The sequence below is a fragment of the Natrix helvetica genome (genome assembly GCF_964273705.1).
Source record: "Natrix helvetica genome assembly, chromosome: 3".
Classification (NCBI taxonomy): domain Eukaryota; kingdom Metazoa; phylum Chordata; class Lepidosauria; order Squamata; family Natricidae; genus Natrix; species Natrix helvetica.
In genome coordinates this window covers 39,652,915-39,666,903 of record NC_138549.1, presented here as the reverse complement: position 1 = coordinate 39,666,903, position 13,989 = coordinate 39,652,915, and the positions used below count along the sequence as shown (strand labels likewise).

The window sequence follows — 13,989 nt, the reverse complement described above, 5'->3', positions numbered from 1 at the left end:
GGCCCACCCACCTGATCTCCTTACTGGTCTTTTAAGTCTTCGGCGCTTCTGCGCACACACACGGTGTGTACAGCGCCTGCGCGACGCTCCACTGAGCAGCTGGAACGCCGCGGAGGCTCGCAGAGGCGCTAAGACGCTTGCATGTGCACTGAGTGCATCCATGTGGCCGCCGCCGGGCCCGTTCCAACAGTACCGTTTGGAACGGGATCCGGAACCCACCACTGCAGCAAGGTAAAATTAAAGAAGACTGCATGAATTTTTCTTGATTTTGTTAGCAACCGACCACATGTTGCCAGCATACATAAAAATAATTGCCTTTGGTTCAAGGGAGGAGGAGAAGGTGCATTAAGCAACATAATTCTTTTAAGTTAATAGAGAAACATAAAGAATATCATTTGTAAGAATTACATTTTAAAATACATTATAAAAACTGACTAACAATAAAACTCCTACTGGTATTTTAGAAAATGCAAACCTTTTTATTATATATTGAACAGGTTCTGGAATCTTGTGAAAGTTTGCAGCAATCTTGGTTACTGTCACTACATGTATTGCATGCAGTCTAAGAACCTTATTTGGTATCCCTACATAAATTCCAGCAAAATAAAGGGTTGTGTATAATTACCATGTCCACTGGCCAAGTAACAGTCAAAATCCAGGGATAAGCCATAAACCTTTTATATTGCAATCCTGTTTCCTATAATACATAAAGGCAAAACAAAACTTAAGCAGTGATGTTTAACAACATCAATGTTCTCATAATAATTAAATACAATTATAAACACCCATAGCTAAGTTCAAACAGTTTTTGTGTATGTTGGCATTTCCGTATAAGTAAGGATTTCTTTATCACCTCCAAGGTATTGGCAAAATCCTACATATATCTTCAGTTTTCATGAGTGAAACTGCCATCAATACTTAAGTCAATGAAGAAGCACACAGCTGAGCTGTTATATAAAAACATTCAGAATCATTGAAAATTAGGGTTTGACTAGGGTGCTTAAACTTCTGTATGTGTATCATGCTCTTTTTTTGAAGCAAACCAAAAGAAATATGGTACATAGCGCTTCCCTGTTCATTTTTCCCACCACAACGCTGTGGCAGAGATTAGCCTAAAACAGACAAACTGGTTCAAAATTATCTAGTGAGCTTCCATGACAGAGGGTTGAATCTGGATTTCCCAGACTTATTTCAACACGTAAACTACAGTGCGCCTGTCACAGGGACGTTACAAAGCTGCTACTTTTATTTATTCTGCCATTGAAGTCTTACCTAAATGCAACTAAAAATAAAAGCTATGTAGTAAATTAAATTACAGATTAAAAATGATTCTCAAGAGTTTTGGACTATAGCCTTCTACATGCCTCCCCATGTGTCCCTCAAACCAATGAAGCTGTGCTCTCCTGCCTTAGGAAAGGAAGGACCTACTTCATCAAATTTCTCTGTCATTTTATGCATCACTTCACAGTTCTGTAAACTTTGGAACATCTCTGCAGTAACCATTCCTATGGAAACAACAAAAGGAAATTTAAATGAGCCTTTAATGAATTGCAGTAGTATGCACATAAACTTTATTTTAAAACAATGATGAGGTCACAGTGTCAGAGATTCAAAAGTCAACAAAAAACTAGCATCCAGCATAATAGATATCCTGCACCATTGTAGTATGTTGCCTTTTATTTAACTTTAAGATTTAATTACAATTGTATTCTCATCTATGAATAATCGAATGGAATGCACATCCAGGTGAAATACGCACAGGATTGATAACCCTTGATACAATATTCATAAGAATATCTCAGATATGCTTAGCATCTCAGAATTTCCAATGTTTTCAACATTTGCCTTCAGGATTCAGGATTTTGCTTATAATACAAGGTCACCAACAAACATAGCTGGATAACTTGTTTTATTGCAGACAAGATAGAAGCCATACAGGTGCAAAAGTGCTGCATCTGACAGAACCCAGACAGTGCCCTAGACTTGTTTGCTCCGGTGTGTAAATTCTGTAGCTCTTCTTCCACTTTTTTAAGTCAATAGAATTTGGCAATTCCTTCTGGGAAGCCTTGAAAAAAATGCTTTTCAACATACAAGCGCTAATTGCAAACTTGGAAAAAAGGATTGATAAATTAACAACAGGTTTAAATCAACCCAAAGATGGCACTCAGATGCAAGTAATAGCAGTTAAACCAGACTTACAAGCAGATAGATTGGAATCTAATTTGTTGCTAGCAGATTTGAAGTTTGGAACCTGGTTTGAGAATTACAGGCTTGTTGAAGAAGGCTGAAAGTGGCATGAGTTCAAAAGATTTAGAGGTGGCAAAATTGATGAATGATGAAATGGGCTTTCTTAAGAAGATTGGTAGAGATTGGGGAATGTACTTATTATATTCCGTCCGCTAAACAGTGTCGGGGGGCGACACCCAGGAGCAGGGCCTTCTCTGTGATGGGCTCAGCCCTGTGGAATGACCTCCCCCTTGACATCAGGATTACTTCCGATCTCCGCTCCTTCCGTGTAAAGCTCAAGACCCACCTCTTTCAATTATCTGGCCTGGCTCAACCGTAGTTTATCCTCCTCCTGACAGTCCTTTTTAAATTGTATTTTATCATGGGATATTTTAATGGCTAATTTTGATTTTCTATTTTATTATTAATGTGATTTATGTTTGATTGCTACCTCCTCCATGTATGTATATGTATGTATATGTGTGTATCTGTATGTCTATATGTATGTATGTATATTTTTATTGTACGCCGCCCCGAGTCCCTTGCGGAGAGGGAGCGGCTAACAAATTAAAAATTTGAATTTGAATTTGAATATCCAATCAAAAAACAATTTCCAAGAGATGTGCATTTCAACTTGTAAAAAGATTCTTTGAACAACAAATGCTGTAGAGATATTTACAACAGATTTATGACTTTGGGGAATGAGATGCAATTGTTGGAAAGATCCCAGTTAAAAATGTAAAGAAAAGTTTTATCAATAAGAAGAATAAAGAATAGTCAATCCTGGAGTAATCAGAGTTGATGATTGCAGTGATTCATGGTATATTAGAAGCCATTGTGGACTTTCTGGAGTTAAATATAATAATAGATTGTTAAGGGGACTTTATAATGTAACTTTGTGGTTGAGTTTACCTGATAACTGGTTTTGTTAATACACAAGATAGATGCCAGGTCAAACTAGCTGAGTTGTAGAAGTTCATAACATTGTGGGCCTGTTTCACAAGGGGAGGAAACTATTATTGCTGAAATATATTTATCAGTATTCAACTAAGGGCAACATTGTACGTGTATGTGTTGGGTTTATTTATGAACATTTTCCATGTTTTGTTTTATTTTTATATTTTTTTCCTTTTGTTTGGAGTTTGTATTTTAACTTTGTGAACAAAAAATAAGAAATTTCATTTTAAAAAAGTAGAAATATTGAATTTTTCTTCCCAACCTTGAGATTAGGAAACATTTATTCATGTATGTATACAATAGTGGTCTTCTAGTCTAAGAATGGATGCTTCCCATTTTTGCAAGTTTCCGTCCACCCTTATGTCTACATGGACCAATCATCAACAAATATAATCCTGCATTGTAAACAAGAATTGAATGTCTCTCTTTGTAATGTAGAAAAAGGATTTTTACCTTGACAGCCTGAACACTGAATGAAGAAGTTAATGAGATCCAGAAGTGCCACATCTCTATCTTTTTTGTAGGCTTCAATCCAATCATCTACCACAGGCTGAACCAAATTAAAAAAAAAAACAGATAAAAAACTTAAAAATGACATATCACAACAGTGAAATAAAAGAGAGAAAAGCAACAAGTTTTCATAAACAGTGTGATTTATAGATGTCCAGTCAATCCAAAAAATATGTCGAGGTACCTGCATAGATCTTTTCCCCATACTGACCACCTCAAACAATGTAACGGCTTCAACCACTTCTCCATTTTGCAGCTGGCTTGATCGTCTACTATTGGAAGAGTTTCTTCTTCTGTTTTCACATTGTTCTCGGACTTTTCTTTTCCCTTTCTAAAATGATAAAATGAAATCCACTCCATGAGACAGGAACAGTATACAAAGGGACAAATTCCTTGACAGAACTGTTATAAAATAGATACAGAGGTACCAACTACATTGATCCAGCATTATCAGCTGGAGGAGTGCTCAATTTCACTGGGAGGGTGTGTAGATATAGGAAATACATTTATAGACAGTCCTCACTTAAACATTCGTTCAGGAATTTTTGTAGTTACAATGCTGTTACCAGAACTGCTATTGCTAAGTGGTACAGTCAGGTGTTTCACTAACAACCGCTTCACTTACTGAAGGAAAGTTGTATTTCCAATTAGTGTCCTTAAGTGAGGACAACCTATATGGGCATTTACAAAATGTAACCATTTCACATTAATAATAGTATAGGTCAACTCCCCAAAATGGTTTTAAGCTATAAACTGCACCCATTGAGGTTCAAGATCAAATCCCATTTTTTCCCATCTAATTTTATGAAATTAGAAATCATAGCACTTACAAAAATTTCAGTGTTGCTATTTCTCAAGCAATTTCCATTCGGTGTAGTGGTTTCAGAGGCAACCTCGTCTTGGATTCCATTTTCTCTGAACATAATTTTAAAAACATAAGAAAAACTCATATGAGGTATGAACATTTAAGAGAGTAGAGCATACTATTCTGTAATCTTGTTAAAGAGATTGCTAGCTAAATCAATGTATCCACCAAAGAGAAAAAATACATTAGAAGCAATACTCAAAAGCTAATTTCTTAAAACAAAAAATGTATCAATATTTGCCTAGAGTAAAGCTGTATACATAGCAAACATAGAGCCAGAACAGATATTCCACAGAACATGCAAATAAATTTCTAACATTTGTTTTAATGAAAATTAACTACAGAAAGCTGGAATCAAGTTTCCCTCTACTGCTAAATATCTGTGAATGTGATTTTTCTCTCTATGAGAAATCTGAAAGAAATCTTTACCAAACAACTGGCACTTTTCCTGTTATGTGATGCGCCTATATTTTATTGAAAGTCAAATGCAGATAAAATAAACAGGAAAATATTTTCACATTATCTGTACTGTTTAGTTCTTCAAAAGTCATTGCAGCAAAGCCATTTTGAAATCTATCAAACAAGCACTTATTCTTTTACTATACATATATATATAAAGTAAAATAAAATAAACTCCAATTATATAAATAGTATTGTTTCCATAATAAAACTATAAACAGTGTTATGTTAGTATTTCAATCAAATTTCCCACAAACTTGTTTAACATAGGCTAACATGCAGGTAACAATCTTTAATTTGGGCTTGATTTCCTTTTGGGGAGAAAAATGAGGCAGCAATTCTAAACACTGTCTCACTGTCCAATTATCTATTTACTCTGAAGAAGTGCTTATATACATTCAATCAGAATAAATTAAGATAAGGTATGTCATTTGCATCTAGAATGTCTCAAATTCCATTCAGCTGATTTCATAGTAGGAATATTATAATTGATGCTTATTCAAGTTCTAATTTACTGTATTGTTAAAGACAAAAGCAATGACATATATATGCAGATGGTAAAATCCCAAGAGTACAACCAAATATAATTCTAAATCTGAAGCACCTTCAAAATGATTTTTCCCAATCCATTGTTTTGAATGTGCTAGAAAAGTTTAAGTTTCATATTTATTTCCCAGTATGCTCAAGTGCCACTATGTGGAAACTTAAAATAGTATCTGGGATTGCTTACAGTGTTGTTCTTATTGCAAATGGAATTGGTCGCTAGCATCAGGAAAATTAATAATGAGTTATCACAATAAACTAGTGCCAAATTGAGGATCTTTTCCACATTCCCATTCAATTTAGGCCTGTCTTTCATCAAGCTATCTGATACATTAAATAACAGATACAGATAGTCCTTGATTTATGACCAGAATTTACCCCAAAATTTCTGTTATTAAGTAAAACATTTGTTAAATGAGTTTTGCTCCATTTTACAACCTTTCTTGCATTCATTGTTAAGTGAATCACTGCAGTTGATGTTAGTAACCTTTTTTTTAAGTGAATCTGGCTTCCCCATTGACTTTGCTTATCAGAAGGTTTCAAAAGGTGATCACATGACCTTGGAAGGGTCATAAATATGAATCGGCTACCAAGCATTTGAATTTTGATCACGATTATGGAGATGCTGCAAAGGTCATAACTGTGAAAAATGGTCATAAGTCACTTTTTCAGTGCCATTGTAACTTTGAACAGTCATTAAATGAACTGTTGTAAGTCGAGGACTATTTGTACACAGGCTTTCGCAACAGGCACATACTTCACAATGGAGAAGCAGTGCCAGGATGCTAGGGCTTAACATTTTTGGTTGACATCAACTACTTTTATGATTTACTTCTATTCCAGCCCTATAATGCATTTGTTTTCAGTGGGAAAAGTGGTAGGCACAGGAAATCTTTCACTTAACTTTTGTTAACATTTCTCATAGCTCTATAGACAATCATTTCTAGCCTTCCAATCCTGTTTCCCTCTCACCAAACTCCTCTGCTCATCCATATATCCCACAAGGAAAAAGAAAAATCTAATTTGACTTGTTGTTTATGTTGCTCCGTGTGTGTGTGTGTGTGTGTGTGTGTGTGTGTGTGTGTGTGTACCTTTTTTTTTTTTTCCCAAAAAATTTTATTGGTTTTTTTAAAACATTTACTAGGAAAAGGGTATGTGGAATAATATACAAATTTTGGCAGTTGCAAGTATGGCAGACGCCCCCTCCCTCCAAACTCATGGTATACATCTGGATATAAAACATTAATACATAATCATGTAAAATCAGCATATAGGAATAAAAGTTTTCAATCAACTTATATATTATAACATATTTTCTAAATATAATTTCACTATTACTTTCGGTATGTTTATAACAATGTGGTTTTCTTATTCATTTTTGTGATCTGAGCTTTCTTGGTATTGCCCCTTCCCCCCCCCGCTGGCAGAGCTCCGGCCCCTCCCGTGTCCTGTATAACCGTTGTAGAGTCTTCTGCTTTTTCTAGGTTTGCTTTATTTTTTTCCATAAAGGCCTGAGCCTCTATGGGTGTATTAATTCTAATTCTTGTCTCCTCCCAGAATATCAACATCCCTTCAGGCATCAACCATCTAAACCACACCCTTTCTGGTATAATTTATTCGCCAATTGCGAATAACTTTTCCTTTTCTCCCTAATTTTTTTTGGGATCTGCTTCAAGATGGTTATCTCCCTATCGTGGTATGTCAATGCTTGCCCCCTTTGTACACCCAGAATTGCGTCTCTTGTACTTTTCCTAAGGAATTTAATATGAACCTCCCTGGGTACATTGTGTGTCCTAGCATATGCTGAATTCACTCTATAGGCCAAGTCTATCTCCCACTCCATCTGTTGTTTGTCTTTGTGTATGTATTCAGCTAAAATGTTGGTCATAATGTCCCTTATATTTTCCCCATCTGTTTCTATAACATTTTGAAATCTAAGATAAAAGGACATTCTCTCAAACTCTGTTTTCATTTGTTGAATATCAAGTTCTTTGTTACTCTTCTGTAAAACTTCCACCACCACCCCTCGCCTCCGCCACCCCACCCTCCACAAGGTCCAGTCTCTGCGAGTTCTTATAAATTTGGACTTGATTCTCTTTAATTTCTTCCTTCATTTCCTTTAGTTGTTTCTTAATTTCTTCCTGGCCCTGTATGAGTTGTTGAAGCATTTGCAGCAAATCCACCTCTGTGCTCTTAGGTTGCATCATTTCTGTAATCTTTGACTGTGTGGCAGGGCTGGATGTTGCAGATGTCGGTGCGGAAGTAGCAAAGCCAGGTTTTCCAGGTGGTGGTCTTTTTGGAGGCATAGTTTATAAGACAGAGAAGTCAGTCAGTGTAGAGACTGGACAGCTGGAGAAGTAGAGCAGGCAGATGAGTCCAGGAAGCAGAAAATCCAAACAAGTGAGAGTTTCTTTAGTCAATCTGGCATTAAGAAAAGGTTTCCTCTCCAGAAGATTCAGGAAATAGCAATCCACAAGAGATTCCTCTGGGTAGTACGGAGACAAAGACCGGAAGCCTGAGTTTTAAAGGTGGAGTCAGGTTTCACAGTTCATGAAGACAACGGAAGTGTGCCATCTTGCCCTGCCAGCTTTGGGCTCAGAGGCATAATAAAATTTCAAAAGTTCACAAAGTTCTCAGGTCATCAACAAGTTATAAAACTAAGTCCAGTGAAAATCACTTTTATAGGGGTGAGGCATCAGTAGTTGGCTCTCCCCCCTCCTCCATCCTCCTAGGGGCAAAAGCAGAATTTTTTCAAGCCGCTTGTCCAAGGGGGGGTAAAATCCCCCCCCTCTAACCGCACCTCCAGCGAAGCTCCGAAAGTTTAACTTATAATCTTGCTGAAAAGTCCATCAATTCAACATAAAAGGAATGGAGAAAGGAAGCACCTCACCACATCGCCGCTGCTTCCTTCAATTTCACGCTGCCCGATCGGCATGGGGCGAGACGCAGGCGCGCCCTCCGAAACTGCTCCCCGGTGCCTAGAGCAAAGCGGAGAAGCCCCCACCAGCCGCCGCCGATGCCAGGGCCCTCCGCGAGCCGCTCCCTCGGCAGGACGCCTCTTCGGGGCGTCCTGTGCCCCCCCAGAAGCGGGGGAAGCCCACCGGGAGAGCGGGAGTGGGCAAAGACTTGCCCGTCGCCGTAGCCGCCGGAACCGGAAGTCCCGTGTGTGTGTGTACCTTCATCCAATCTGTCCCTACCCATGTATTCTGTATTTCTTCCTTCTTCTGGCCATAGGTCAGAAAACCAAAATTGCTTGTGCCCTATATGTAACCATCCCTCTATCTCCTTTCCTGCTGCAAATTCAGGATTGAGAGATCTATTCTAAGTGGTGTGGCAAATGTTCACAACCAGGTACAATGTGAGTGTAGTGTTGGATGTAGGCAGGGAAGTCATTTCTCTTTTCTCCTTTGAGAAAAAGCAATAACTTTGGATGGTTGGTTCTCCTACTTAAAGTAAAATAAAGTAAATAAAGTACTTTTTTAAAAGAAGAGCTTTATTTTTTCCCCTAGCTGAATAGACTGGTGTGTTTAGGCATCAGGGTTGGCTAAGTACTCACCCATGATCCTCTCTGACATCACTGAACTGACATCTTTCTCCTGGAGACATTCACACTCGAAGTATGTAAAGAACAGTCTTTGAATGTATGGAATTGTGAGTGCTGGCATTCACACAACTTTACAATAGCAAAGTACCGAAATACCTGGAAGCCAAAACACACACAGTATTATTCACCACATCTTCTCTACTGTAGAGCAATTTCAGAGATGTTGATGGGATTATCTGAAACATTAACTGAAAAAATTCTCGTTGTGTAACAAATGAACAGGTCTATAAATAGATGTACAGACATTTATCCACATTTCCAAACCATAAACATAACTTAATGAAACATAGTTTTAAATAAAAATACCAAGGTAATTGTTTGTATGCTATTGTTAGAAACTTACTTGTGGTTAGAGAAATTGGCAACCCGAACCAGATTCTACTTCCATTACCACTACATCCTCTCAGCAGGGCAGAAAGTAAATCATCCAGGGCAGACACTTCAATATGAAAAAGAATATAAACAGAAGAAATTTCAGTTTATTCTCCATAGCATCCCTGTGAACAGCAGTAACAAAACTTCCAACACTGAAATACACAATCCCATGAAACATTTAAAAGATACAAAAGTAGCAATTCCCAAGGAAAATGTATAATTAAATTTTAGCAAAATTAAACTTCAGTAACATTTTAATCAATGGCATTATGTGTCAATGATCCTACAGATATCACAAGTAATTTAGCAACATTTATGATGAAAGCCAGTTATCTAACTGCAGACAGCAGTCAGTACACACATGAGGAAAAATACTACTGGTAATACAGTAGCTCACACTTTGAGGCCTAGAGTTGATGTGTAGGGTGTTTAAGGGAACACCCATTTAACATGTATTTAATATTGTAAGGAAAAACAGACTCCTTTTGCAAGGATTATAAATATACTCAAGCAAGATGCTCTGATTCTACGATCAATTGATATATATAATTTGTTGACCAACATATACATATACATATATACATATACATATACATATACACATATATACATACATACATACATACATACATACATATACACACACACATATATATATACATACATACAGTACTGTGCAAAACTTTTAGGAAGGTGTGAAAAAATGCTGTAAACAAAGAATGCTTTCAAAAATGGAAGTGGTAAACATTTATGTTCATAAATGAACAAAATGCAGTGAATGAACAAAAGAGAAATCTAAACCAAATCAATATTTGGTGTGACCCCATTTTGCCTTCAAAACAGCAGCAATTCTTCTAGGTACACTTGCACACAGTTTTTTAAGGAACTCGGCTAGGTTATTCCAAACATCTTGGAGAACTAACCACAGATCTTCTGTGGATGTAGGCTTTCTCACATCCTTCTGTCTCTTCATGTTATCTCAGACACACTCGATGATGTTGAGATCAGGGCTCTGTGGGGGCCATGCCATCACTTCCAGTACTTCTTGTTCTTTATGCTGAAGATAGTTCGTAATGACTTTGGCTGTATGTTTGGGGTCGTTGTCCTGCTGCAGAATAAATTTGGGGCCAATCATACGCCTCCCTGATGGTATTGCATGATGGATAAGTATCTGCCTGTATTTCTCAGCATTGAGAACATCATTAATCCTAAACCTTTAACTATTGTACAGTAAACTACTGCTACCTCCTCCTGCCAGACCTATTTATATTTATATTATGTATATTTATTGTTTTTGTTTTTAATATGACTGTACACCGCCCCGAGTCCCTTCTGGGAGAGGGGCAGTCTAGAAATCAAATAAAAGTTAAAGTTAAAGACCAAATCTCCAACTCCATTTGCAGAAATGCAGCCCCAAACATTCAAGGAACCTCCAGCTTGCTTCACTGTTGCCTGCAGACACTCATTATTGCACCGCTTTCCAGCCCTTCGACAAACAAACTGCCTTCTGCTACAGCCAAATATTTCAAATTTTGACTCATCAGTCCAGAGCACCTGCTGCCATTTTTCTGCACCCCAGTTCCTATGTTTTTGTGCATACTTTAGTCGCTTGGCCTTGTTCCCACATTGGAGGTATGGCTTTTTGGCTGCAACTCTTCCATGTACACCACTCCTGGCCAGACTTCTCCGGACAGTAGATGGGTGTACCTGGGTCCCACTAGTTTCTGCCAGTTCTGAGTTGATGGCACTGCTGGACATCTTCCAATTTCAAAGGGTAGTAAGCTTGATGTGTCTTTCATCTGCTGCACTAAGTTTCCTTGGCCAACCACTGCGTCTACGATCCTCAACATTGCCCGTTTCTTTGTGCTTCTTCAAAAGAGCTTGAACAGCACATCTTGAAACCCCAGTCTGCTTTGAAATCTTTGTCTGGGAGAGACCTTGTTGATGCCGTATAACTACCTTGTGTCTTGTTGCTGTGCTCAGTCTTGCCATGACATGAAACTGTCTTTCACAACCTCACCTTGGCAGCAGAGTTTGGCTGTTCCTCACCCAGTTTTAAGCCTCCTACACAGCTGTTTCTGTTTCAGTTCATGACTGGGTTTCAACCTACATGTGACATTGATGGTTATTAGCATCTGTTTGGTATAATTGGTTGATCATACACCTGACTATAATCCTGCAAAATCCCTGACTTTGTGCAAGCATACCTATGAGAATGGATGCTGGTTTGAAGGCAAAAGGTAGTAACACCAAATATTGATTTGATTTGGATTTTTCTTTTGTTCGCTCACTTTTCATTTTGAAAATTGAGAAAAATAAACAATCATTATTTATATTTCTGAAAGCATTCTTTGTTTACAGCATTTTTTCACACCTGCCTAAAACATTTGCACAGTACTGTGTGTGTGTGTGTGTGTAAGTATGTATGTATGTATGTGTGTGTGTGTATATATATATATGTGTATATATGTATATATATATATATATATATATATATAGTCATACCAGGGGTTGTAACACAAATACATACATACATACATACATACATACATACATACATACATACATACATATATATATATATATATAAATTTGTTGAGGTATGGGGGGGAGGCTGGAAGAGGAAAGACTGAGAGGGAAGGAAAGAGAAATAAAGGGCCCTATATGAGGTAAATACTCTACAGTACCTTAAAAAAATGCCATACCAGCTTTCAATCACACATTTAGTTCTTTGTGTACATGGTTGTTTTGCCACATCCTCTCCTGAATAATTGAAGATGAGCAATGCATCTAATGCAAAGAGCATTAGATGATATGACAATTTGTCAAGGGTCTCCAGCAGTCCTAGGGGTTTGAGACATTCTTCCTTTGAAATAAGCAACATATATTCCTTGGTGCTTATCTGAATTTAATTAAAATATGGGAAAGTATATACTGCTGCAGTCCACCTCTGTCAATCTGTCTCAGTTTTCCTTTCTGAATTAAAGCTGCTTACTTTTTCTTCTATTATTGTTTTCAAACCATGTTGCATCTTTACAAATTGTAGCCCTTCCAGAGGTTTCTCACATCATAGCACTTTTTAAATATAAATTATTTTGTCTACTGCTAGTCTTAACTGCTTGTCTTAACCCAGGTAAGGATGGGTTGAGTTCTCATCTCCCCCCCCCCCCCGCCGCAATGTCCTGTTTAATTCTCCATTCAAAAAATACAAGCAAGCACAGTCTCCATTTCATAAAGTCCCTTACCTTTTGACTTATATTATGACTTGAGCTGATTATTACATCCCTTAACAAAAATCATTTCATTTTATGGTCACAGGTTTAGTCCATAAACATAGTCCTCTTTTAAAATAAGCTCTTGCTGGCAAAGTTACTTGATATGTTATTTGATGTGTTATCATAAAACACTACTGTCAAGAAGTTTCCTTTGCCATATAACATCAGAAAGTAAGCTGCTCAGATGTATGTGTGTGAGAACAATCCACATAATGACTAGGGCAAGGGTTCCTAAGCCCTGGGCCATGGACCAAGACTACCAGTACAGGAACTGGGCTACACAGCTGGAGGTGAGCAATTGAAACCATCCCCACCCACCCCCCAGATCTGTGGAAATATGGTCTTCCATGAAACTGGTCTCTGGTGCCAAAAAGGCACCACTGGAATAGAGGACTGTATGTTCAGACTGAAGCAAACTTACTACAATCTTGCCTTCAGCAAATTACAAAAACATCAAAATGATGTGCATTATGACAACATCACACAAATGCTAATAGTATGTATTTGTATCCTAACATCTGACACAAGAACATAACGTCTGAATGATGACATAATCAACATGTTATTTGTCCTTGCAGATGTCCAAGTCTCTTTGCACTTCCATTATTTAGTCATGTGCTGACAATGTTTTAGGTTAGAGTATTATCTTGGTAAATATGTACAGTCCTCACATGAACCAAGCATAATTAAAGGGAGTTGGAAAAATGACTTTTTGTAATGTTATTATTTCAAAGTGTCCATATCCTCCCTCACTGTCATTTCTGATGCACAAAAGGTGTAGTGGCTGCTTTTTGCAGATATAAACTAATTTGTAATACAAGGTCAGACTTCAAGACAACCATAAAGAAAACATCTGGACTATGTAACAGGTATTCCCAGAGAAGTAGAATTTTAAGATACTGTGGAATATTTTTATTAAGGAATATTTTATTAAGGAAGCCTCCTTGGGAATTCATTAATAAAATCAAAATTAGCATGTAAATATTGAGTATTTTAGGTAAACAAATCTGTAGAATTTAAAAAAAAAAACAGGAGAGGTAACAGTTTTAAGCACTCTTCTGGATAATGCTCCTGCTCAGGAATGAAGTGTAAACCCCACTGAAACAATAACAACACTGTAATGAAATGTGACATAAAGAGTGGTCCTACAAGTTCTGCCCAATCACATTTAACAA

At 37.4% G+C, this 13,989-nt stretch overlaps 1 protein-coding gene across 5 annotated transcripts in view; it reads right to left on the bottom strand.

The window, feature by feature from the left end:
* LOC309389221 (cohesin subunit SA-2-like) overlaps window positions 1–13,989 on the bottom strand; it is a 60,797-nt gene that overhangs the window by 43,690 nt on the left and 3,118 nt on the right. For all 5 annotated transcript variants that reach the window (XM_081947324.1, XM_081947323.1, XM_081947326.1 and 2 more), the window contains exons 2-8: window positions 9,508–9,603; window positions 9,117–9,260; window positions 4,524–4,608; window positions 3,878–4,024; window positions 3,637–3,733; window positions 1,429–1,505; window positions 626–697 (exon numbers count right to left, since the gene is read on the bottom strand). In XM_081947324.1, coding sequence (XP_081803450.1) covers window positions 626–697; window positions 1,429–1,505; window positions 3,637–3,733; window positions 3,878–4,024; window positions 4,524–4,608; window positions 9,117–9,166 — 528 coding nt within the window. In that variant the 5' untranslated portion in view covers window positions 9,167–9,260; window positions 9,508–9,603. The remainder of the gene's footprint in view (window positions 1–625; window positions 698–1,428; window positions 1,506–3,636; window positions 3,734–3,877; window positions 4,025–4,523; window positions 4,609–9,116; window positions 9,261–9,507; window positions 9,604–13,989) is intronic.